The 25,648-nt window shown below is 36.1% G+C and overlaps 4 protein-coding genes across 8 annotated transcripts; 1 reads left to right on the plus strand and 3 right to left on the minus strand.

The window, feature by feature from the left end:
• LOC124444331 (ras-related protein Rab-10-like) lies at positions 1-12,394 on the minus strand. Of its 4 annotated transcripts, XM_046994916.1 has the most exons (9): positions 12,382-12,386; positions 7,533-7,537; positions 5,346-5,352; positions 1,654-1,723; positions 1,200-1,404; positions 1,046-1,097; positions 874-937; positions 523-740; positions 1-331 (listed from the first exon to the last, which is right to left on the minus strand). In XM_046994916.1, exons 4-8 carry the CDS (start codon positions 1,714-1,716, stop codon positions 534-536), a joined length of 591 nt encoding a protein of 196 aa, XP_046850872.1. In that variant the 5' UTR covers positions 1,717-1,723; positions 5,346-5,352; positions 7,533-7,537; positions 12,382-12,386; the 3' UTR covers positions 1-331; positions 523-533. The 4 variants fall into 4 exon arrangements, with proteins under 4 accessions (XP_046850872.1, XP_046850873.1, XP_046850871.1 ...); XM_046994917.1 differs by lacking the exons at positions 5,346-5,352; positions 7,533-7,537; XM_046994915.1 differs by lacking the exons at positions 5,346-5,352; positions 7,533-7,537; positions 12,382-12,386 and adding an exon at positions 1,933-2,926 and having other exon boundaries at positions 1,654-1,743.
• Positions 6,848-8,342, minus strand: LOC124444334. The gene is made up of 2 exons (XM_046994919.1): positions 7,628-8,342; positions 6,848-7,426 (listed from the first exon to the last, which is right to left on the minus strand). Exons 1-2 carry the CDS (start codon positions 7,829-7,831, stop codon positions 7,124-7,126), a joined length of 507 nt encoding a protein of 168 aa, XP_046850875.1. The 5' UTR covers positions 7,832-8,342; the 3' UTR covers positions 6,848-7,123.
• On the minus strand, positions 8,430-11,517 carry LOC124444328 (Y-box-binding protein 1-like). The gene is made up of 9 exons (XM_046994911.1): positions 11,346-11,517; positions 11,056-11,146; positions 10,861-10,894; positions 10,071-10,160; positions 9,921-9,984; positions 9,509-9,818; positions 9,131-9,437; positions 8,953-9,057; positions 8,430-8,797 (listed from the first exon to the last, which is right to left on the minus strand). Exons 1-9 carry the CDS (start codon positions 11,401-11,403, stop codon positions 8,732-8,734), a joined length of 1,125 nt encoding a protein of 374 aa, XP_046850867.1. The 5' UTR covers positions 11,404-11,517; the 3' UTR covers positions 8,430-8,731.
• On the plus strand, positions 11,618-25,580 carry LOC124444326 (msx2-interacting protein-like). Of its 2 annotated transcripts, none has more exons than XM_046994907.1 (13): positions 11,618-11,872; positions 16,408-16,629; positions 18,941-19,044; positions 19,136-19,363; positions 19,526-19,637; positions 19,853-19,935; positions 19,997-20,175; positions 21,235-21,360; positions 21,492-21,719; positions 22,301-22,893; positions 23,070-24,333; positions 24,435-24,593; positions 25,348-25,580. In XM_046994907.1, exons 1-13 carry the CDS (start codon positions 11,784-11,786, stop codon positions 25,474-25,476), a joined length of 3,516 nt encoding a protein of 1,171 aa, XP_046850863.1. In that variant the 5' UTR covers positions 11,618-11,783; the 3' UTR covers positions 25,477-25,580. The 2 variants fall into 2 exon arrangements, with proteins under 2 accessions (XP_046850863.1, XP_046850864.1); XM_046994908.1 differs by lacking the exon at positions 11,618-11,872 and adding an exon at positions 13,896-14,036.
• Positions 25,581-25,648: the final 68 nt, after the last annotated feature.

Below are 25,648 nucleotides of genomic sequence, written 5' to 3' on the forward strand. Positions count from 1 at the left end.
TTTTACTATCATGTGTATATTTTCTTCATAAACGTAATACAGATTATCAACAATCGAACTGATTTGTATCAACTACTCTTTACATCCGATTACATCATAAAATACGTTAAATGAACTCAATATAGACAATCAGTAAAGCAATTATATGTTCGTAATGATTATGACGATGCCATACAAAAAGCTATAACCTCAATTGCAACTTGCAGATATAATTACCAATACATCAATAATTGTATCGAAATTGGAAACTATTGAATACAATTACATCATTAAATTACATGCTTAGCAAGTTTTGAAAATTTTTAAACTTCTAAATGGCTCGATGATAAACCTAAAAAAAAGGTTAAAATTTGCACAATTAACTCTATCCTTACTCAATTTAATGCATATTCATGGCAGAACCTTCACTTGCAGAAACTTCAGGCTATGTATTGGATAAATAGGCCTTGTTCAATGAGTTTGTTCTTTGCTACTTTGTATTTTCATATGAACACTATTTCTAACTACTTTATTCTGACATACCAACAACATGCCTATCCAGAAGCAGCTGTTGCTCCAGGCTCTCCTCCTGGTGAACGAATTCCAAGGATGCTCAAGATGTCTTCATTATCAGTATGATCGGCAGGAGATTCTTGTTTAAAACTAAACAAAACCTTTTCACCAGCAGCAGCTACAATGATTAAGCCACCATTTTGGAAACCATCTCCTTTCATGTTGCCTGAGATTTTCCTTAGTTTAGCCTTTGAGTGAGAGTGGATAAAGTGTTTCATAAAGTTAGCATTTTGCAATCTTACAAACTTCAATGACAAACCACTAAACAGCAAATAAATACATCATTGGAAGTTTGCAGTAGTCATTATTAGACAAACTCACCTTAGAATAACCAAGCCTGGTTACTCTGGAAGCCAATGCTGGTAGAACAGATAAGGCGTTATACCTTTGAAAAAAACCCCAGTACTATTAAACATAAAAGCAAGAAAAACTACCTGGGAAATAACTTGTGAACATTTTTATGCATACAATCAGGTACTACATGCATTTCAACCTTTTAAACTGCAGTGCTTTGTAGTTATTCTTTTCTGCATCCACATATAAGTCTATAGCAGATTAAAAAAGATGATTTTCATAGTTATATTGACTCACAAAGTTTGTGTTTTGTAAGGAACTTGTCAAAGAATATAAAATTGAGGACAAATTACCTCCTTTAAAAAAGCCCCCTTCGACAAACTCATTCACACCAAGCTCTTCCAAACCAATTCCTGCCAAAACAATATTGTTTGCATCCAACTGTGGTTTGATCTCGCTAAGCTCGCTTGACCACAGTCGACAAAATGGTCATCCAAACCTCCGTAGGAACACAACCACTGCCGTAGCCTTCTGCCAAATACTACTCATTGGTACCATCTATGGGATTAAACAAACATCTTTACCCACAGCCTGGCACGCAGAGCTATATGGCTATCTTGAGAGACAATTGTTATTCCCGATTTGTGAATGTTGAGATAAAATGAAAACTGTTGTGGCAGCCTTTGCTCATTTGAACAACAATGTTACTTTTACATGATCAACTTTCATTACAGTTACTTTTGGTGGTCTTGATTATGAAATTAATAAAACACGTAGATGTGAATATATGGGTATTTTGTGTCGTACCTCACCACTTGCGACGGATCGTACCATATTGTTGGCAATTTTAGACAGATCAACTGCAGCCATTGCACTTCTATGGGCTATCAACTTTACCTGAATCATGTGAAAAGTTAAGTCGACAACAACGTACAATGTAATGACGAATAAGCTAGTACAAGTCCAAGTTATAAAACAGATCAAATTTAGCTATTCATTATTGCATTTAAAGAACTCGCTATCAACACACATACAATTGAATGAACATCACAACAATCACAAGTCTTTACTTTATTCGTGAGTTACCTAACTTCGCTTCGCAGTCTTTCAGCTGCACTTGTGAAAGTTGCTTGTTGATGTTTTGACCTTGTTTAATAAAAAGTTACCGTAGTTCGACTTTATATGTCATGAGACTATTTAAAAATTTATATATTACGTAATGTATGTAACAAATGAAAATATTGCATTACTACAGCATTCTGACACTATATTACAGGCCCCTAGGGGGATTGGGATTCCGTAAAGAGTATATAATTGATGATATCAACTAAAATAAAAAAATGATACTAAAATTGTATCTACATTTCCAAGCACTTGTGAATAATGATGCCAAATGCTGTTCCTTTCTAAATGTGCTGTATAAGGGACTTAATGGAAAAGTATTACATGAGTAAATTACATAATAAAGAGGGTGTGTTCTTTTTTGTCAACTCGACTGATAACATTTCAAGCCTCCAAGAACAGCAATTCTTAGTTTACTTCGAATCTAATCTATTTACATTTGTTTATCAAATTTAATATTTTTAAATTACATTGAGAGTGCACAATATTTGAATACATATGTTTAATTTAAGTTGCAACTCATAGTATAGTATACATTGCTTCCATTCAAACCAGCTAGTAAAGGCAGAAGAATTGGGAGAAAAACAGCATATTATGAAAAAAATCATAAATCCATCCTAAGAGTTGCTCTGAGAGATACCTTGTATTGAACATAAACATTTGTACTATAATCAAAACAGTCAAAAAAGAACTTGTGCTTAATCTCCAAAACATATATATTTCTTGATATTAGTTTTCATCAACGACATTGCATATGAAGGGCTTTTCTTTGATGATGTTGGTGACCATATTGCAGAGTTGCATGTCACAGTAAATTTAGCTTTATGTGGGTGATTTAGAAAGATTTTTGTGCCAAGTGTCAATTGGGATGGGATATATGCTTTAGCATTGGATGTACATATTGATATATAATATTTACTCTTCATCACTCGAAGTCAATAAATACTGTTGCATTATAATCAACAGCAACCACCACTCTTATGATTTTGCTTGTTCAATTTCACACTTTTGCCTTTCTTTCTTTTTCCTTTAGGTGTTGGTTCCTCTCGTTCCATTGGAGGACAAACCTTGTTCAAAATATCTAGGGTAAGAGTCTCAAAAGCCATGTCTATATTTGTACTTTCCATTGCACTGCACTCAATTAATTTTATGTTGTGCCTGCGAGCAAACTGTTCCGCACTTTCACGGCTGACTTCTCGTTTATTTTCCAAATCACATTTGTTACCAATCATAAGTCTCTCGACATCTTCTGTTGCATTTTCATCGATACGTCTAAGCCATTTTGTCAAGTTTCTAAATGATGTTTCACTAGTAACGTCGTATACAAGAATAATACCCATTGCTCCTCGATAGTATGCTGTTGTGATTGTATGAAACCTAGACAAAAACAAATTAAGTACATTAATACAACATTGAAAGGTTTTTGGCGAGGGTTTACTGAAGTAGTTCCATGTAGGTATTTTCCCATATCTTTGTCTAAACTAACAAGTTCGTTATTACCACCATATTACTACCAATGCATCAGTTCCAATGCATGACAATGGTAATTTTTGGAGTAACTCTTGGTGAATGGCAATTTCTAAGGTCTAAGTAAACATGTTTTGTATCATTGGAATAAATTTCCAATGCAAAATTTCATTGATAAAATTAGCGAACCAGGCATGCCAAATTTACAATTGCAGAAGTAACCCTTGCATGTTCAGAAATTGTGTGAACATAGAAGTGAATCTGTTATTTTTAATCAATTTTGTTTGGATTTGGGTATGAACCAAAGGAATGGCATTTTACATTCACTGAACAATGTTTTTGCAGTTTATTCTTTGTTGTTGTTATTTTTCACTGCTCAAATCATTCAACATACCTCTCTTGTCCTGCAGTGTCCCATATTTGCAACTTTATTCTTTTCCCACCTGCGATAGATTATTGATAAAGTTGCTATGAAAAATATATCTTCTTGGTAATCAAATTACATGTTTATGGAATATTAGATTTAATGTTAAAGTTTGGAAACAAATCATAAACTTATCAGGTAACTCTTGGTTTGAACAACCATTGATAATGCTTGTCGCTGATGCGTTCACATACGTCAATCAGTATGACACGAAGATAGCTATAAACTACCGTGACTAGCTTTCTTTATTTATTTTAAACGGAACTTCATTGACAAACAAAATAATGTGGTGTTTTGTTTTCCTCGATAAAAAGCGAAGAAGACAACTAAATCTCATTGTTTAAGCGACTGCATTAAATCAATAAATATATGTCAAGATTAGATTGACATATATTTACAGCATATAAATTAACAGAATTCTTTCGCAAATAATCGTGTCTTCCGAAGCAATTGCCAAAATAAAACAAGCATAGGTTCTTGTGAACTAAATGAGGCTTTTTCGCAAGCAGTTGACGTTGAAAAATATAACATAATTCTATTTTTCTACGGTTGGTAATCTTACCTATATTCAATGTTTTTATCTTAAAGTCGATGCCGATGGTGTGGATGAAGTTCGAGTTAAATGCGTCGTCTGCAAATCGAAATAAAATGCAGGTTTTGCCAACACCGCTATCGCCGATTAGTAAAAACTTGAAGAATAAATCAAATTCACTTTTTGCCATGGTGCGGGCGACTCAATGACACTGTACGTGCCTCAGATTTAAGTTATTTATCGCTTGGTATTTGGTTGCAGTTCATGTTTGTTAGATAAATCGATGATTCGACTCGATCCGCTTCCTCCTGGCGGATGTAGAATAAGAAGCGGAAAAGGCGTGGTCCAAAACAATGAGATCGTTTAATAAAACTATCTCTCTAATAAAAATAGTAACAGAAAGGAAGATTCTAAAAGACAGAAACGTCATTGTGGGAGCACACGCCTCATATTTTCCAGCAAAAGGACTCACGTTTTGGAATTTGGATGAATAAATTAGAGATATGTTATCATCAGGAAGTCTTCATAAATTTTGGTCTGTTCAAACTGGGTTTTTGGCCTATTGTTGCTAATTATTTTATTGCAATTTCCTTTTCCAAGTTTTTTTGTCAAGTTTGATCACACTGTATTAAAACATTACTTATCAGCTTTACGAGTTAATGACTCAAGTCATAATCAAATTTACATCAGTCTATGCACTTTTTTTACTCTTTCGTCCACACATTCATGTACATCAATATATGTAAGAAGAGTTCATTTTTCTTTGTATAAAATCTGCAAAAGAGCTTCAAAACATCCGATGATTTGTCCTGTCACTGCATGAAGTCTTTCAAGCGTCACAAGAGAAAGAGCCTTGTCGTCTAGAAGAACTCTGAAATCTTCTATCTTTGTCGCGCATTTATTAAATCCAGCTGCCAAAAGGAGTTGAAGGTTTCTTGAAAATTCGCCATTCGCCCCCATGGCAATTTTTATGTTTGAACAAAGCTCTTTTAACTTTCGAGTGTTGGGGATGCCCTGTCCGTGTCTTGGGATTTTGATAAACTCGCTCTCCCAATTTTGAAAGGTATCTTTAAAAAATTTGCATAGCTCTCTCTGATCATATCGTTGATCAACAAGAGATTCAAATGTATTCAGTTTTCTCTGCAGATACTGCTTCTCTGAAATTAGTTGTTCCAAGGACTTGATGGGAAAGTGCGATTGAAATGATCGACTTTCTGATTTTGAGCCTTCTTTCTTTTTGCTCATTATGAAGTGTCTAAAAATGAGGAAGTTCTGTAATCAAATCATTTCTTTGCCACACATTTGATTATAGTTATTTAGTATTAATAACTCAACGGTTGTGCTGGAGTTTTGTGTGATACGTCATTTCATTATGAGATTCAGAGATGTCGAGGAAAATTGGGGAAGAGAATAAGAGAGAAAATTTTCAGTATGAGTAATAAGTAAGAATATATTGCTATAAATTGTGATGGTTTACTGGAAGTACAAATCTAAACATTCACACAGAGATATTCACGGAAAGGTGATTAAAGATGATTTGAATTTTACTTTTTACTGGCTTCATAAATAGCCTCGTTCATTCTTTATTGGTCAGCTTTTGAGAAAACTAACCTACACTGTTACCCTTTTGCCAGCACTGCTTTTAAGTTCAGTTTGCGACTTCGTGTTATACATTATCCCTTGAGTGCGCCATTTTTTTTAGGGTTGAAAATAAGGAAAAACCGAAAGATTGTTTGTTTCAACATTTCAAAGACACTAGTTTGTATCGGTTTTAAACAGCATTATAATCGCTATACGCAATGCTCAAATAAAATCTGTCGATTAACGTACCTAAAAGCGGAAAGTTATTCAGATTTTCTGCTAAAAAGGCTGTTGTTGAGACCATCAAAGCCAAATTTCTTCAGTATACTGTTAGGATTTCTTCAAAGACATTCTATTATATTAAAAGCGTCCTATTTTAATGATATTCGCAAAGTCCTGCCTATTTTGGTCAGGGAACAGCTGGTAATGATTAAATTGTCTTTCGTCCTTCATTACAGACCATTGTAAAATATTATATATGAAAATTATTATTCTCTTAAATCAGTTCAATGAGTACAGGAATCTTGTGTGTCAGGGAAAATTTCCAAATTTTGAAATTTAAAAACTCAACCTGCTATACATCTACATGTGATCAAACATATGATTGTTTGCTTCTATGACATATACTACTTCTCAGTCAAGGCGAGATAGTAGCTGCAATCAAATCTAGGAGCATCTTTTCGCTTACTGTATTGACGTTTTCTGTCCTGTTCTTTACCTTATCTTGGCCTGTTGTCTCGTTGCTTTAAGTGTATGGCATGAACAGCTGTCTGTAATGTAGGGCTTGTTTTTATTATAAAGATGTGTTTGATGCAGATTTATTATGTATTTTTTGCTTATTCTTTGGTGAGCTCTGACCAATATTTCATATCTTGTATCAGCAATTAATTATAATGAATCGAATTCTTCACAAGATGATTTCGTTCTATTTTACACATTTTTTTCTCCTAATGTTGATTTATTTAGAATGTTTTCATTTATTATTGTAATGGAGTAAACCAATGTCTTTAAAATAGTCAAGCTGGTGGTCAGTGTCATGTGGAAATATTATTCGGATAATGCTTGAAAATTTCATCATTAAATATTTATGTGTTACATTACAAATTAATACAAAATGCAATAGATTATAAACGAGTTTTGACTAGACTGCTTTATGAGAAATACACGCTAAGTATAGTCTCAGTTATTCCCAACAATCTTCCCAAAATGTGATGCATATCTTCAACGAATCCCGGCTTGTATGTCACTTCATCATGATCTATTTTGGTCACCAGCCTCCTCAATTCCTCCAATTTCTCACAAACGAGTGTCACTCCTGGTACATTATCGGTGTACATTCTTTTCACTTGAGCGTGGAACTCTCCTTCCCGGTCGCCAAGTGTTTTCAGAATTGTCCTAGTAAACTCTTTGACGCACCAGAGATACGGTACAAATTGATTATTTCGCTCCACTTTCTATACGTAAACAAAAGAATTTGTTCTTGAACTTCTTGTTTTTAGAAAACAATTTTCGAAAAGGTGATGTTTAGAACGAATCATCAAAGACAATTTACAAAATAATTACTCCTGTACACCCCGTTGCATGCATTCAATAAATTTTGCTGCTGAAACATGAAATGATTCGGTGCTGCTTTAGGAACTCGGTAGTTAATTTACCTTTTGTAGATGTTTCAACCAGTTTTGAAATACTTTAACAACATTCATTACATCGTCTTTCTGTTTTTCCAAATACACTTTGCGATCTTCCAAGATTTTTTCCTGCCTTTGTAGATTCACTTTGCCTTGCTCTACTTCAGCTAACGACCAGCATTTTAATAAATCTTCAGTCATATGGTGAACGTCTTCAACAGTGGTTGACATGTTGACGTGTACGATTGAACGTTTGGCAACGTTACTGAGCGGAATCACAACTATGTTTTGCGAGATTAAACGTCCTGTGCTTTAAGGGAATATAAAGACCTTCATTGAATAAAAGATTTATAACTTTCATGTGAATATTCATATGAATCAGCGGCAGGTGTTACGCTAAACGTGTATCATGCGGCTTGATGACGACACGATTCTATGAACAAATGAACAGATGATATACATCATCATGCCAACCCAGTTCTCATAAACAGAGTCAAACAAGCCCAATCTCCAACACAAGGTCTCTTTTCAAAGCTGTACTTTAAGACTCCAGCCAAGTGATGTCTCCTACACAAGGTCTCTCCAAAATGGTACAAGACTCTATCTTATCTAGTCTCCAGTACAAGTTCTTTTTTCATGACTGTAGTACGGCAACTGCCAGGTTTAAAAACAGATCACATGTATCCAAACTGGAAAGTGAAATTTTTTTTAAGTCATTAACATCGTTATACAGGAGATAAAGGAATAGATGCTACAATACTCTTACGAGAGCTTTAACGCTTTCAATGCATTAGCATGAACACAAAAATTCACACCTGACACAAAAAAGTATATAACAAATCTTTATTCTTCCGTACCGTCACAGAATTCTCACATAAATACAGGTGAAACTAGCAATATAATAAGAAGCGGAAAATACATATCTATGATGACAACAACCAGTTCTCGCAATCCAAATACTCAAATTATGTCGATATTTAATCGTAAAATCACAACAACTTCATTGGTTAGGTCGATGCACTAAACTCGAGATATATAAGTAAACGCTTTGCCATTAATAACAGGTAGAAAATATAAATTTATTGAGTATTAAGTTCGTTAAGCCGTGAACGGTACGCAGTGGGCGATTAGTTAAGCAACCACACCGGGAGATGCACGCTCTTCCGGTGGTCCATTTTCTCGTGGAGGCGCAGAATCCTGTACAGAAGGAAAAAAAATGCCTTCGATAACTCGAGTAAAAAATTACCATCGAAGTGACTCATTCATTGAAAATACAAACAACAAAATAAGAGTAATGATTTTGGCTTTTTATGCTTACGGTTATTACCACAGCATCTTTTGAAAGTTCTTACCTGTGGTTCGTCTTTACTTTCTTCTCCCTCGCCACCTTTTCTCGGTGGTCGATTGTTGTATCTTCGTCTTCGACGTTGTCGTTGTCGTCGAGGTGGCCGATCATCCTAAAGGATAGAATCAAGGAATTATACATCCAAGGTCATTTGCTTATCAGATTAATGGCATCCGGCAACAAACCCTTTGGTCATCACGTTCTTGATCCTGGTATTGTTGAGGTTCATCGTGGTTATCACCATTCTTTTGACTTTCCTGTTGATTATTGGATTCTTCAGTTTGCTGATCAACATCATCCTGTCGCGGACGACGCCTGGGCCTGTTGTAGTAGTTGCGTCTCCGTGGGCGTGGTCGATATCTCTTGGGCTCTTCACTCTCACCCTCTCGTTCATCACCGTCACCAGCAGGCGTGTCCATAGTTTGAGTGTCACTTTGAGGTACATCACTTGCAACCTGGCCATCACTTGCTGGATCCTCATTCTGTGGACGACTGCAATGGAAATGCAGAAATCAGAATTGCTTGAAGCAAACAACCAATAAACTTGACACATATTTCTTTACCGTGGTCTTCTTCTGTTTCGTCTAGGGGGCCTTCTTTCTACCTCTTCTCTCTGCTCTGAATCTGGTTGCGTCTCATTACCTGACCTATCATAGGCACTATCATCTGTCTGAGGAGATGGTTTGTAACGCCGATAGTATCTTCGATTTGGCCTGTAATAACGAGGGCGGTAGTTTCGAGGGGAATTAGCATCATCTCTTTCTTCTTGATCACCCTCATTGCCACCCTCACCATCAGTGTTGGCTGGAGGAGGAGGTCTTCTAGGCCTTGGTGTTGGTCGGATGGTTCTACGGTATCTTGGTCTTCTGTTTGCTAAAAAAGAGGTAAAAAAAGCTTAAGTCTTCATACACTTTTCACATAATGGTTACTATTTTGATTGCTCATGCAGCAAAAACTATTAAAAGTTTAACTTACGCGCATATTTGCTGCCTTGAACAGCTGTACCATCTGGTCCAGTCACATTCTTGGCTTCCTTTCCCTAAGAAATCAAATGAATCATAAGCAAACACCATTTCAAGTTTCAAACTTTCAATAGACAGTAATTTATTAGATTACAGTACCAACCTTTGCACCCTCCACAACATCAAACTCAACAACTTCATTATCTCCAACACTACGAAGATATTTGTTTGGGTTATTTTTAATTATGGCAGTCTACAAAAAAGCAAATAACAATTATTTCACCATTGATCAAAACATTTTTAAATGAAACAAATTTCAACAACTTTAAAATGATCTATTCTAAATATCTCAAACTACTTAGTAAAATTTCTGATGTTTTAGTTTTAAAATATTACTGTTGAAATGATTCAAGCATTGTTTTTATGTGCATGTCTAAGATCAAAAATCAACAGGAATAAGCAACAAGAAGAAAAAAAGTTTTGATAAGAAGAAAAAAAACATGTGAGTTTGATATTTCCAATTCATGTTGATGAGAAGATTCAAGCATTCCAGAATAAGCATTAAAGGCATTGTAAAATAAAATAGATAAATTATAATTATGGAAAAATCTGAGAAAATGAAACAGAATTGTATCAATAAATTGATGAAGAAATCTTCTTTCCTGTACCTACAAACATCAGAGTACTAAAAAAGTAATTAGGAAACTTGGTAAAATATTCCTGATGAGGAACTGGTAAAGGCAGAAAATGAGTTTCCTAAAAATTTATCATGGATGACTTCCGTTTACAACTGATTTATACGCAATCTTCAATATCGTCAGCAAGACAACTTGAAATAAAATGGCAAAGCCATGACGCATGCAAACTACAATCGCAATATAAAATTTCTTCAACGTAAAATTTTTAAATCTGATCAACGAAATGGCAGAAATTCATTACAATTTTAGAATTACCTGGTGGACGAAAACGTCTTCATTCGTGTCGTTTCTAAAATAGTAATGAAATGATTTGGAAAGATAAAATATTTCGGAGCAGATTTCAAACTCTCAAATTCAAATTGCAAAGACACGTATGCACGTGGCTGATCTCCAACGATTTAACCGTGGAAAGTTAGTTTTTCGGTAGTTTTTCTCAGGAAATGCAGATACCTATTTATAAAACCATAACCGTTTCTGACATTAAACCATTTCACAGTTCCGGTGACTTTATCCTTCAACTTGCGGTCTTCGTCACTCAAAGCTAAAAATTGATCAAAATATTGCTTAAAAAATTCAGAATTTGACAAGATAAACCGACAAACTTTAAATATACGTTGATTTTAACAAAGATAAGACGGAGAAAGAGAGCAAAATTGCCACGAAGCAACCAAATGGTGGCGTGTGACCTGCTGGTGGCAACAATAATTAACGGCTTTCAAATCAATTTTTTACGTCCCTACCTTCCCGATCGGTCTTCACGAGAGTTTCCTCGGCAGTGATGTTATCTTGATTACTCATTGATGTTTTTGATGGTACATTAAAGCGCAAATACGGCGCCTAGATGGTGGTTAAACTATCCCTACTTCCTTCGCCTTGCTCTTCACAACATGTACTGTCTGCTTGATGTGTCGAAAATTTAATTCGTTCCCAGTTTTTTTTCGGAGCTTTTGACGACCGGAGATATTACACCCATGCAACCGGAATATTGTCCTATGCTTCTCTATCCATGAGGCAATGCGGTCACAGCGTGCAAGAAATATGTCGTATTAAAAAATGTTATTGTTGTAGTATGTTGGAACTTTTTTTTATTCTTTTACGTGAATAAACTAGCTTTTTATGAAGAACTTCTTTAAAGTGGAAAGGTTTACAAAAAGGGTGTATTATTTAATTTATTTGAAATGCCTCCGATGAGGGAAACAAGACATTTGTGGGTTGGTAATTTACCAGATTCAACAACCGAAAGGGACGTGGTTGACTATTTTCAAAGGTAAATTGTCTGGTAAAAATGGAACAGTTTGGAGATATTCTGTCAGTTGTATTTATAAATATTTTCTATTATCAACAAGCAGAATGAATAAACGCAATTTCAATTAGTATATTTAGACTTTAGTTTGAGTTTCCACGCTTCGACAGCTTCGTGACTTCACCTTATCTGATCAGACTCTGGGAATTCTTTCACTTTGTTTCTGTATAAGGCACTTTGCAAAATTATCTTGTATCTGGTCATTGATTTCTTTTGCCATTTGTTTACTTCGATGGAAATATGAGTGTAATAATGCTGTAGGAAGTCTGTAGTAGTTTCTAGACTGTAGTTTTGTACACTGACTGTGGTTGCAAAACTACCGGAAGTACACATTTCATTCTTTTGAAGTCTTTTAAGAAGTTTATTTTTTGTCAACCCCACAAAACATGACCACATAATGAACTAACAACAAATGTATCATGACCATGTCATACAAGTGTATAATGTCTAATTCAGATAACGAACAAGAGTACTGAGTTGATACAAGTTGATTTGAAGTCATACAATCTTATTTCCAAATTTCCTATTTAATATTTTACTAAATGCCTTATGTATTCAAAAACATTTGGACTCCAACATATTAATCATATAGTGCTTTGTTTGCTCTGATGTGGTTTGGTTCTGGTATGGTACCTGTGGCATATTTATACTAGTATATGGAAGCCCAGAGAAGGGAGTGTAGTGTTGTATCATAGTTTATACTTATGGGAATTATACATTTTAATTTAAAGACTTGTATCAGGACTCAAGTTATTGGGCAGTAAATTCAATTAGTTTGCAATTGTGAATTTTATTATGGTACTACCCCGCTTAAAATGTATTTTCATCCTCCAGTAAATTTCCCATTGTAAACATGCAATGCTAGTTTAGTGACATGCAGCATTTGAAACTTTTCAAAATACTTGGATCCAGTGTGCTAATTAACGATGTGCAATGTGCAATTTGCACATCCTTTTAGCTAAAATGAAAACAATTGCACATCACTTTTTCAAACAATGTGCAAAAATCAGCGGTTTTAACGAAAAACACTGTTGTAAATCATATGAATTTGTTCACGTTTAAAAATATTAATTTAGCAATTAGCGCTATATGATAATTAATGTAATATCGATTTGATTATGCCTCTAAAGAAACACTTTTGTCAAAAAAATTGCACATCGTTTTTTCTGAACTAATTCGCACACTGCTTGGATCATACATATTATGTTAGTTAATGCCACATTGGCCTGGTATAAGCAATCTTAATGTGGAAAAATAAATATGGTGATGTAGATGCATTCTTTAGACATGGGATAAACTTAATGGTAGTCAGAAATATGTAAATGCATGTTTACACATAGAAATTTCTGTCTTATTTTATTAGACACATAATTAGAAATATAAATCAATTTATGAGTTGCTAATGCCAATTTTATGTCTGAGTAAGTTCTAATTACAATTTTTCTCATATTATATCCATGACTGCTGTATTGATAAGGTATCACTAAAGGCGACATCATCTTCCAGATGGTTTCAGCTGATAATGTTATATTTCCTTTTGAGTCAATAACATATGTCTTAGAAGCACTACAAGGGAAAGGATGTTCATAAATATTCTTTAAGGTATTGATCAATTACCTCGTAGTTTATCTCAGTTTATCTTTCACCATGATCGTCTAGAGGAAATGAAGTATACATAACTCTTTAAAAATATGAAAGTTGTTGTTGGTCAATGGCATCTCATTACTTTGGTGTCTAAAGCTATGATTTTCATACCAATTGCATTTCATTAGCCACAAGTTTAATTCATATGCAGTGGTGATTCATTTACATCTCTATTAAGTAGATGATATGTGGAATATTGTTCTTTTTTATTCGTGGAATTTTATTCTTGAAATTTTTATCAGTATATGATAATTTATGTAGAAGATCAACATACCTCCTTGCTGAAAGCAGATGTCTTTTCTCATGTTAATATATACTTGAACATAATTCATATGCTAAATGCTTTGCTGTCTCTTTATTTTGTAATACTTATCGTAAGCGCTCGACAGCATTTGATATTAAGCGCTCATCACCATAAGATCGAGTATTCTGTATTTTGAAGACCTAGCTGCTTCAGCTCATTTTTTGTCATGGATGATACGAGGTTTGTTCATGTACTAGATAAACTAAAATAATTTCGTGACTGGATTGATTTGACCTTATCGGTTTTTCGTGATTCTTGTTCAGTTTGTTGTAGCTATTTTTGTTTTACGAGTCATGGGCATTTTCAATTTATCGTTGTTTTTCGTTATTCATTGATATCTTTTGCGTAATTTAGTTTTACTTCGTTTGATTGAATGTATACATGCGAGTTGTCTCCATTCCATGTCAGGTTTAATAAAGTACGCCCCGGTTGATACTTTTCCGCGATTCGCCTTCAAAAAATATAAATGTTTTTATGGTTTTTGGAAACATCTGCCTTGGCTTTATTACAATTGCAATTAAATAGAGCTACGACATGTGAATCGCCGGCAAATGTTTAGAAATTCTTACATAAATTACCGGATTATTTTCAGTTGGCTAATTGCAACCGATAAATATTCGTGGAAGTGATGAAAATGCTGCATACAATGTTGATAAGAAAGATCCAGTAGAGATAGTTATAATAGCTTATACGCTGTTTGTTGCTTACCGCGTATTTTAACGAACCATTTGAATGCTGTTTTTGCGAATTTTCGCAAAAAAGCTTCAATTTTCCAAACCGCGTTCTTCGCTGGCATAAACCCCGGTAACCTTTTTGGGAAGGGTGCCGGATTACGATACCCTCGTTCGGGCACAAATCTGCAGGTCGTTCATACTACGTAGTACCCACTAGTTTCATCTATTTATAATTTCATGTAATTCATTGTAAAGAAGTTTTAAAACTATGTGCTGAATATGTGCCGCTGTGTACACGTTACTCAGTTGTCGTCGTTCACATTGGTGTCCGTCCCCGAGCACCGTACTCGGGTACTACCTCTTTTCGTGGTGCACATACCCGGGCACAGACTGCTTGCTTTCGCACGGTACTCACTCACGGGCACCAATGTGAACACAACATTTTGATTGTGCCCAAGTAAAAGTTCCGGGTCTGAGGGAGAGGGTCACGAGAAAAAACGTTAAACGTGTGTAGAGATGGTTTAAATTATAAGTCAAAAGGCAGAAGCTGTTTGAATCTTTGCAATACGAACTCTTGTAAATAAAAAGATAAAATTCGAAAGCAAAAAACCCCGTTTTTGGTCCATGCCTCCCGATACCCCGAGATAGTGTTTGAGCACTAGAGCGTCGCGTTCACTGAAGGGAACCAGATAATCCTTGTTTGCCATGAAGCCTATGGATGGTTTGCTCTTGATACATGAGAAACAGTAAATGAGAGAGTTAAATCAGGAAGATATAAACCAATAAAAATTGTATAAAACATGTTGAAGGTTGTCTTAAATTATAAGTGTCAGAAAAAGGCACAGTGTCAGAAGAAGTCTCTATTGCGCGTGCTCAGATTATTTCTTCAATATTTTGCGACTAAGTGAGCTACTTGACACAAAACTAGTACAAATACATCTAGTTAGTCGTTGCCATGACTATGAACAATTAGTAGAGTGGACTGCGCATGCTCAAGCGCATGCGCATACGATTTCTCTATCAAATTGGTACTAAGAATGCTATTTACATCAAAATCGGAATCGGTGCTAGTAGATGCAGTTGGTCGTTGCCATGACCATGAACTTGGGCAGCTGGTCAAGTCGACTACGCAATGCTTAAGCCGATTGCGCATGCGCATATGATTTATCTGATAATTTGTGACTGAGCAAGCTTATTACTCCAGAATTGGTAAAAGTACATACAATTGGTCGTTTCCATGACCATGAACTTGGAGCAGATTAATTCTGTGATGGAACGAACTTGTAAATGCGCTTAGCGCATGCTGTCTTCTTTAATTGACAAATTCTTATCAGCACGCCATAATTTTCTTGACAATGCATGTATCTGCATATAGATTGCATGTCATATTCCTTTGACTTGATGGTTTTATTCACTGTCTTTATAATTAGTCGTTCTGTACTTTTAAAATAAGACACGCCACTGTCCATATTACCGTCCGGATCTCGTAACACGTGTACCGTCGGAAATGTACATTGACGTCTTCTACTTTTCAACATCCATAATGCAATGCAGTCATCGAGTCTTAGAAACACTGCAATAGGGTACCCTAATTCCTTCTCCCTTGTAGGGGCAATTACTCTCTAGATATGTGTTTTGTGTTTCCATGTTTTAATTTTTCGTTACATAGCTGAGATAGATGTCATTGGAACTGCACAGTTTTGTTATATTTTTAGTTAAGTGGCTGTAATTGACTATAGTTAAGGACGTGGAATTTAGGGGAGTTTTGTAAGGTAAAAGGCGTGATGAAACATATAATTGTAAATTATTTTAACACAACTTTTTCAACGACTTTTTCATGAAGATGCATCTACTATTTTGTATCATTTTGTCTTCAGATATGGTCGTATTGATTCTGTGAAGATCCTTTCCAAGCGCTCGGCCGATGGTGGACAAGCAGCATTTGTAGATTTTGTTGACATTAGATGTGCCATCAAGGCGCACGAAGCGCCAAATCGCTTAGGGGATAGAGAATTGCGCACTGATTACAACGACCCGGCAAGTTCCTCGTTGACGAGGTCACACGAGGATAACAGGCGGTATGAACGTGGCGGTAGAGGGTAAGTTGTGGATTTTTGCCGAATGATTATGGTTTTCCTAACATATCGTTATGAATGATGTTATGTAAGGCCGATTTTCTTTTGTATGTCTCTAACTCATCACATGATTCATATTGTGTGTAATTTATACCTTCCATTTGTTGCTTGCATGTTGTATACGATGTGCGTAATTTGTATGCACCTACATAAAACTTTGAAAATCTCAAAGATGCCGCAAATTTTATGGTGTCGTAAAAGGTTTTGTATGCATTACATGTCGAACATGGAAAATCTTGTTATGGAAATGTTTATGATGGCGACCTCGCGTGTTTCATTTTATATGCTTCGTGATTTCTTCATCTTATTACTTGCTAAGAAGATGGCATTTATTGTTTATGTTGTTCATCGTTCTTACTTTGTACTTTGCCGAAGTCTTTCCGGAGTGTAACCCAGCGGAAATTGTCACAAATTGGAAAGTTTGCTGTTACGACTGGGTTAATTTAGTTATTTCTTCAAGCATATACGTGGAGTTATCATTTGGCGAAAGCGAAAGTAAGCACAAAAAACTGTCATTTATTGAAAAAATATCGTGGATACTTAGAGATTTGACGAATCTATTTCTCACAGTGGTGTGCGATGTTGGTCTACCGTGGACAACTGCCATTTCACATGTCAATTAAAATTAGTCAATTTTAAATATCTTGCAGCAACGACCATTTATTTCGTGCGACACAATGATAAATCTCGTTTCTTATATCTTAAGCTGTTAAATTTCAATGCTAAATATGACTATACGTATAGATTTCATACCACAAAGTTCTCTATAAAAAATTGTAAAAATCTGTAATCTTCAATGGCATTTTAAATAATGTATTCAACTAACGTACTAATTTAAAAACGAATGGAAATCCTGTGAAGAAATCCTTAAGTTTATATTATAAAGAAATGTAACGGCCGAACTTTAGCTTTGGCTATGTTAAATTTGCTTAAAATTTTACCGAATCAAATTAAACGACGGATGGCAGTTGTCTAAAAACATGGATTATATGATTGTGATGTGGAAATCATACAATCGTCGTTTTATATATGTACCACAATGTACCCCAAGTGTGCACCTGATGGTTTTACACGACAATATGTGACAATGCTATTTTGGACATGTAGTTTTTGTGTTTTACACGTTTCAATTAATGGACGCATGGCTTAATTGGCTACATCTTGTTAATATGGTATTAATGGGAAATGTGATCGTGTTATTTTTGGTTCATTTGGCTGTTCCTGATAAATGCATGTTCACAAGCTGAATGTCGATTTCGCAGCATCTTGTCATGAACTTTCTTATGGCCAAATAATGTGGATAAAGAATTCATTTCTTGATGTACTTGATACGGTTCACAGGGGTACATCAATGGTTGAGTAGGGTTATGGTGGAGCACTTATGGTGAATTGTATCGTCGTGGTTTGTCCGGAGCCGACTGGTCTCAAGCTGGAGAACTACTTGAAATCTTTGCACCTGAGCATGGCAATGTTTTTTTCTCTGACAAGTTTGTAATGGTTGCTTTGGAATGGAAATTTATGATCATTTCTTGTAGCTAATATGGTTATTTAGCTGGTGAATTGTGGTCTCTTAGTATACATGTAGAATGGTTGAAGGATTGGTGACATATGATCATCGTTGAATGGTCGGCAAAACTTACACGTTGTTTTGTGGAAATTATAGTGTTGTAGATTGGGGCGTTGTTAACTAATTATTACTAATAGCAAAAAGGAATTATTTCATAACCCTCTATGGTTGTTTCAAATGAAAGTTCGAAATGCGAAATTTGTACTTTGTTATGTGTAATTATGAATTCCCCGAAGTGGATAATAATTGTTTTTCTTTCGTGGCATTGTGTAGTATATCTGTTGTAAGAATGTCAAAAGCGGTAAGTACGACTCACTCTTTGATAAAGGAGACAAGTTTTTCTGGTGATTTCGTTTCGCCCTTCATGAAAAGGTTTTCACTTTGTTCTCGAAAAAATTGCTGCAATTTTGAATCTTCAATTTTTGTTCGGAGGTTTTCCTGTTGCGACTTTAAATTGCATCAATTTTTTTCATGTTGCAAATTTAAATTGCTCATCTTAAATTATTCGTTTGTTGATGTCTCAAAGTTTTGAATATATGCTAGGAATCATCAGTTTGATTTGTTACTTTGTCAATGCTGGAAAATAATGGTATGAAAATGGCCGTGTTGGTTGAACTGCTCTTATCGTCAAATGCATGCATGTATGCTGTAGATTAACATTTTTTTGAGTGGAAATTGTAAAATGAATGGATTTTCCTCATCATTTAGTGCTGGTGATGATGGCTACAATGGCCGACAGAGTGAGGGATATTCGGGATCATATGGATATAAAGACGGTCCACCAAGAAGGGATTATGAAAGAGGGGAAACTGGTGAGTGAAGCTCATTACAAATTACTCGTTTGTTATTTTATTCCCTCCATTTGTTGTTTTTAACTTTTTGCTTTTAAAATTGCTCATTTAGGTGATGATACCGAATCATTCCGAAGGAGTAGTGCCCGCAATCCACCTAAACGTAGGCACAGCGCTAGTGGTCAGAGTGGTACCGCTGGCTCGGATAGTGGAAGTGATTCCAGTGGTAGTGGTGAGAGTGATAGCGACAGCGACAGTGGTTCTTCTGCATCCGAAACGTTACGTGCTGTTAAGAAACCAAACGCTCTACAAATACGAAATTTGTCTTCCAGACCAAATGGTACGTTGCCAGGCTGGGGAGAGTTGTTTACCCAAGTTAATCTTAAAATACCTAACCATTATCTATAATGAAAAATGGATATGATTTCTTGGCAAATAAAAATGGGGGGGGGGGACTATTGTTACATACTGCGATATATTTGTTGTTTCTCTCATGTTGTAGATACTAATATTCGTGCTGGTTTATATCATGAGTTCAAAAAACATGGCGACGTCGGTCAGATTAAAGTGTTGGGAAGAGAAAATAATCGTTATGCTATCCTGTATTTTAGAAGGTAATAATTCTTGTTTTTCCCTTTATTTCATTGTTGCTAGCAAAAAACATTGTTTCTCGTTGAAACTTTAGCACTATCCTTGGATTCATAGTCAATTTTCTTTGTATATAAAGTATTTTCAACCTAAAAAAGGCTATTCGAAGCCTCGAGAAACGTTTCTTTTCTCTTTCAGACTGTGGTGAATCAATCAATATTTCAATTTTATTTCTTTCTAGATCGGAAGATTTACAGAAAGCGATGGAATCATGCCAAGGAAAGATGTTTCTTGGTCTAGAAATGGACATTTCTCTATATGAAGGTACTTGATGCGAAATTACCGCCAATTTATACGTCTTCTTAATTCTTCTCTCCTTTCAAAGGTGATGAACAAGACGAGCCGCCATTTCAGCGCTACAGACGTCGTGACGGTCACAGCTTCAACTCTGTTGATGACGTCTACCAGTTCAACGCGACTAGAACTATATTTGTTGGAAATATCGAACGAAACACGACCTCAGGCGAACTTAATAGAATGTTTGAACGCTATGGTGAAATTGTGGTTAGTTAATAATGATGTTGTAGTTCTCTAGTTGTGAATATAGGCTTTTAGTGTATAATGATGTTGTAGTTCTCTAGTTGTGAATATAGGGTTAGTGTATAATGATGTTGTAGTTCTCTAGTTGTGAATATAGGCTTTTAGTGTATAATGATATTGTAATTCACTTTTCAAGAATGAAGTAAAAAGAAAATGAGTAGTGTGAATTTGTAGAACGTTTGGCACGTTTTGTAGAACGTTTGGTAGTTCTCTAGTTGTGAATATAGGGTTAGTGTATAATGATATTGTAGTTCTCTAGTTGTGAATATAGGGTTAGTGTATAATGATGTTGTAGTTCTCTAGTTGTGAATATAGGGTTAGTGTATAATGATGTTGTAGTTCTCTAGTTGTGAATATAGGGTTAGTGTATAATGATGTTGTAGTTCTCTAGTTGTGAATATAGGGTTAGTGTATAATGATATTGTAGTTCTCTAGTTGTGAATATAGGGTTAGTTTATAATGATGTTGTAGTTCTCTAGTTGTGAATATAGGGTTAGTGTATAATGATGTTGTAGTTCTCTAGTTGTGAATATAGGGTTAGTGTATAATGATGTTGTAGTTCTCTAGTTGTGAATATAGGGTTTTAGTGTATAATGATATTGTAGTTCTCTAGTTGTGAATATAGGCTTTTAGTGTATAATGATATTGTAGTTCTCTAGTTGTGAATATAGGCTTTTAGTGTATAATGATATTGTAGTTCTCTAGTTGTGAATATAGGATTAGTGTATAATGATATTGTAATTCTCTTTTCGAGAATGAAGTTATATGAAATTGAGTTGTGTGAATTTATAGAATGTTTGGCTCGTGTGTTGTTTGGTTGTGTTAGTTTTGTGAAGTTAGGGTGAGTTATGAAAATCTCCGTGTAAAGCTGATGGCCGTTTTTGATGAATGTTGTCATTGGTTATGCTATAATTTGTGTGAATAGTTAAAACGTGTGAACTCATAAGCATCTATGTCGAATAAATTGCGCCGTTAAAAATATTATCAATGTTAAACAAAGTTAAATGTTGATTCCTTTTATAGGACATTGACATCAAAAAGCAAGGTACGAATAGTGCTTATGCATTTATTCAGTATCTTGATATCACTCACGCTGTTGAAGCAAAGAAGGAAATGAATCGAACTCTTTTTGGACGCAATCGTTTGAAGGTTTGTGTCATCAGAGATAGCGGTTGAGCATTTTTACATGCTTTTAACACGTTTTTCTGATTTCAATGTTTTGCAATAAACAAGAAATAGTTCTTTTTTTTAAGTATTTCTTTTCTCCATTTGTTGCGCAGATCGGCTTTGGTAAGGGTATGCCGACAAACACAGTTTGGATGGGCGGCCTGCCTCCGAGCATCTCCGAAGATATGTTGGATCATCACTTTTCGCGTTATGGTCGGATTAAAGGCTTGGGTTTGGATCGAAAGCGTGGCTATGGTATGGTATCGTTTGAGCACGTTGCTTCTTCAACCGCTGCTCATAATGATGTGAAAGATAGACCATTGTTTGGCAAACGTGTTCGGGTAAAAAATTATTTATTCACCAGTTTGCTGATTTACTTGTTTTCTTTGATAAGAATTTTATTAGTTTCTGTACAGTGGTCCTCGCGTGCTTTAGTTATGTTCTATTAGTTTCTGTATAGTGGTCCTCGCCGTGCTTTAGTTATGTTCTATTAGTTTCTGTACAGTGGTCCTCGCGTGCTTTAGTTATGTTCTATTAGTTTCTGTATAGTGGTCCTCGCCGTGCTTTAGTTATGTTCTATTAGTTTCTGTACAGTGGTCCTCGCCGTGCTTAGTTATGTTCTATTAGTTTCTGTACAGTGGTCCTCGCCGTTTAGTTATGTTCTATTAGTTTCTGTATAGTGGTCCTCGCCGTGCTTTAGTTATGTTCTATTAGTTTCTGTATAGTGGTCCTCGCCGTGCTTTAGTTATGTTCTATTAGTTTCTGTACAGTGGTCCTCGCCGTGCTTAGTTATGTTTTATTAGTTTCTGTATAGTGGTCCTCGCCGTGCTTAGTTATGTTCTATTTCAGAACCGTTTTCTTTTCCTTTAAGAAGACACTCTGAAAAATTCTCATTTCATGATCTCCCTGTTGCTTATTTTAGGTTGACTATGCAAGTCGTGAAAGCCAAATATTTTTTTACGATTATCTGGCAAATACTGGTCAAAGTGATGGTAGACGATATGAACCATCACCACCTCCACCAATGCGCTCACGTGGTAAAATGTACGACGAACCAATGCGCCCTAGACATGGGATGCGTGGTCCAGGACCGAAGTATCACCCATATGATCACGGATACGATCGTGGACCACCGTTTATGGATCGTGGGCCACGATCGTATGACGACTATTACCGAGGTGGCAGTGGTGGTGGATATGATAGTGATGATTTTGGTCAAGAACTTCGTGAATATTCTCGAGAACGTGCACGTGATCGAGAACCGGATCGTCGTGGAGAACCATTACGTCATCGTCATCATCGTGTACACCCTGTAGATATGGATGGTGATGGTGATAGGTTTTATGGACGTCAGGATCATCCTGATCTTTGGTCTGGTGATATTGGCAGAGACCGACGGTCACCTGAACTTGATCATCGTGATGATGGCCATGGAAGACGAGAGAAACGTCGTGATGTTGATAAACGTCTACCTGAGAGGAGATCTGAGGATACACGACCACCTGTTAGGATAAGGTATGTATAAATGTTATACAATCATCAGTTTATTTTTCATTGTGTAATCTTTGAAGATCGTGCATTTAGTCAAAAAAAGCTGAATTCCGTTTGTTGTTGTTTTTTGCCTAAATTGTAGCGCTTCATTTCTTCATGAATTGACGCGTTAGAAATAAATTTGTGTTTTTTAAATTTAGATATGATAGCGAGGATGATATTGATAGCGTTGAGCCTCTTCCCCCACCCGTAGAAAGGAAAGAACGTAATCGTGATAAATCCATGCGTAAAAAACCAATTGATGCTCGTGATGAGCCGGAGAACGCGGACTACTATTCATCCAGTTATGACAAGACATACGATCAGGGAGGAAAATCAACAAAATCTATAAAACGTAAAGTAAAAACAAAAGAGACTACATCGCCAATTGTTGAAGTTATACCTCCGGAAGAATTGCCTTTACCGCTTGACGAAGATAACAAGGAGGAACGTAGTGCAGAAAAGTCTAACAAGAAACTTAAGAAAGATGGTAAAAAGAAACGAAAACATAAAAAATCACCTGACAGTACTGTGCCCGTCGATGAAGTGAAAAAGGTGAAGCCCGGTGGCGAAATGGAGACTGGAACTGATAATGATGAAAATATGTACGACGAAAGACATGAAACACGTGTGAGCCCCGAGCCAACAATTAAATCAAGAAAGTCTGATACGATTATGAAATCCGTGGTTATTGAACGTCCAAGATCACCAACACCTGAGGAACATCTTACTACTCGCAAGCGTACTCATTCTCAAGAGCGTGATGGCGAAGTTACACGCAAAGAGGATATGCGCCGTGTAGAAAACACACGTGATAGTCATGTGCGTGAAGGTAAGCAATCTCGGCATATTGATAATCGTAATGACGAAACTAAAACAAAGAAACGACGATCGTCATCTGACTCACATCCACCACCACCCCCTCCTCCACCTTATGTTCAAAATGGCTCCAACGATACGTCATTTCCAACATCTAATGCTCCACGGAATGCTTTTGTACCTACGTCTTCTTTCGTTGATGCTTCGGTGCCTTCTCGGGCTACGTTCGCTAAACACTCTCCTGAGGATAATTCTATTGCTAGCACCGGTTCAAATATCAAACCTACATCAGGCAATACGACACCCACAAATTCTCCAGGAAATGCGCAAACCAATAATAGTGTGGTACCAAACAGTGATGATACTTTGATGGAACTGTTACGTCGTCATCCGGTAATGTGGCAAGGACTTTTGGGATTAAAGAACGATTCTGCTGCCATTCAAATGCATTACGTGTCAGGCAATTCGAAATTGGCAGAGTTTTCTTTGCCCAAAGCTAGCGGTGCGACTGGACCAAATGGAGTCACGCTTCCACCAATTTTAAGGATTGCTCAACGAATGAGAATGGAGGTGTCACAGCTTGAAGGTGTGACAAAAAGAATGCAGGTAATGATATGGCTTATGAGAGTGCATTGAGAAAATATGAATGTTTTTCTATTTCTGTTTCTATGGTTTATTAATTCAATTCAATGCTTGTCTTCTTATAGTTTGATAATGAGCATTGTCTCCTGTTGGCTTTACCTTGCGGTAGAGATCCACTTGACGTTCATGCGCAGACGAGGGCTTTAAAAACTGGCTTTATTTCTTATCTGCAGCAAAAACAAGCGGCTGGAATTATCAACATTTCCCAACCTGGTAGCCAGCAGGTTAGTAGAAGAAGTGACTTGTTTAGAGAAGGGTTTGGTGAGTTTTTAGTTCGAATATTTTGTATGCTGGCCACGCTTTCATGTTTCCTGACACTTCAATAGGGTATAATTTATGAAACATATCGGTGATTATCTTCTTGTGTCCTGTTTGATTTGCATTCCTTTCCCTGTCTTGTAACATATTGTTTGATTTATCGCGTAAATAAGGGCCACTTTAGTGCTATCCACTTGGCCCAGTAAATTTGTACAACCCATTTCAGGAGGAACAGTTTAACTGATCTGATTTTAAAACTTTAATTATTGTGGTCTCTTTGCTTTGTTAGTGCAGTTCGCAGTACATTTAACCAATCACACTTATCGAGGTTTGGTTATTAGCTAATCAATGTTCAGTGAAAGGTAGTGCTAGCGATTACATAACGGAAGCCAAATATGATCTCTAGAGTGATGCTATGATGCTGTGTTAACGGTCTAGTTTCCTGTAAAGTGATTGTTTTGAACCCAGGAGTATAGTTACATTGTAAATGTAGATTGCCCAGGTTGGAGAGTCCTGAGAAGGACTGTTGATGTTGACTGTTGGTGACTGAGGTTGTTGACGGATGTTGACTGTTGTTGTTGACGTATCGACAACATCAACACCAACAGTCTTTCTTAAGACTCAACTAACCTGGATGATCTACATCTCCAATCTAGTTTCTTGTATCAGAAATACTGCGATACGCTAACTTTCATTAATCATTAACTGTTTATTTTTCAGGCAAGTTTTGTTCTGCATGTCTTCCCTCCTTGCGATTTTACTCATTCGCATCTTTCAAGGGTTGCTCCGAACCTTCTCGACAGCGCTACGGATTCCGGACACTTGATGGTCGTTGTAGCTACAGTGTAGTTTTAGGACGTGAATAATGTGCATCTGAATGCTATCGTGTTTCGTTGATCTTTTGAATTTCGCTGTAAACGTTGTGAATAAAAGATAATCTTTTACGCTAGTAATTATCTGCATAATAACATGAAACTGTAATAATGCTGGAATCTCCTGTTACTGCAATACAAATATCCGC

The sequence above is a fragment of the Xenia sp. Carnegie-2017 genome, unplaced genomic scaffold (assembly GCF_021976095.1).
Source record: "Xenia sp. Carnegie-2017 unplaced genomic scaffold, XeniaSp_v1 HiC_scaffold_21, whole genome shotgun sequence".
NCBI classification, from domain to species: domain Eukaryota; kingdom Metazoa; phylum Cnidaria; class Anthozoa; order Malacalcyonacea; family Xeniidae; genus Xenia; species Xenia sp. Carnegie-2017.

Excerpts from the sequence above, each read along its gene's own strand:
- LOC124444331 (XM_046994914.1), bottom strand. The coding sequence starts at position 4,581 with ATGGCAAAAAGTGAATTTGATTTATTCTTCAAGTTTTTACTAATCGGC. Across the intron at positions 3,879-4,421 it reads GATAAAAACATTGAATATAG|GTGGGAAAAGAATAAAGTTG; the intron begins GTAAGATTACCA and ends AATCTATCGCAG. Across the intron at positions 3,346-3,829 it reads GACACTGCAGGACAAGAGAG|GTTTCATACAATCACAACAG; the intron begins GTATGTTGAATG and ends GTTTTTGTCTAG.
- LOC124444334 (XM_046994919.1), bottom strand. The coding sequence starts at position 7,831 with ATGTCAACCACTGTTGAAGACGTTCACCATATGACTGAAGATTTATTA. Across the intron at positions 7,427-7,627 it reads GGTTGAAACATCTACAAAAG|AAAGTGGAGCGAAATAATCA; the intron begins GTAAATTAACTA and ends GTTTACGTATAG.
- LOC124444328 (XM_046994911.1), bottom strand. The coding sequence starts at position 11,403 with ATGAGTAATCAAGATAACATCACTGCCGAGGAAACTCTCGTGAAGACC. Across the intron at positions 11,147-11,345 it reads CGTGAAGACCGATCGGGAAG|CTTTGAGTGACGAAGACCGC; the intron begins GTAGGGACGTAA and ends ATCAATTTTTAG. Across the intron at positions 10,895-11,055 it reads GGTTATGGTTTTATAAATAG|AAACGACACGAATGAAGACG; the intron begins GTATCTGCATTT and ends TTACTATTTTAG.
- LOC124444326 (XM_046994907.1), top strand. The coding sequence starts at position 11,784 with ATGCCTCCGATGAGGGAAACAAGACATTTGTGGGTTGGTAATTTACCA. Across the intron at positions 21,361-21,491 it reads TTGGACGCAATCGTTTGAAG|ATCGGCTTTGGTAAGGGTAT; the intron begins GTTTGTGTCATC and ends TTTGTTGCGCAG. Across the intron at positions 21,720-22,300 it reads TGTTTGGCAAACGTGTTCGG|GTTGACTATGCAAGTCGTGA; the intron begins GTAAAAAATTAT and ends TGCTTATTTTAG.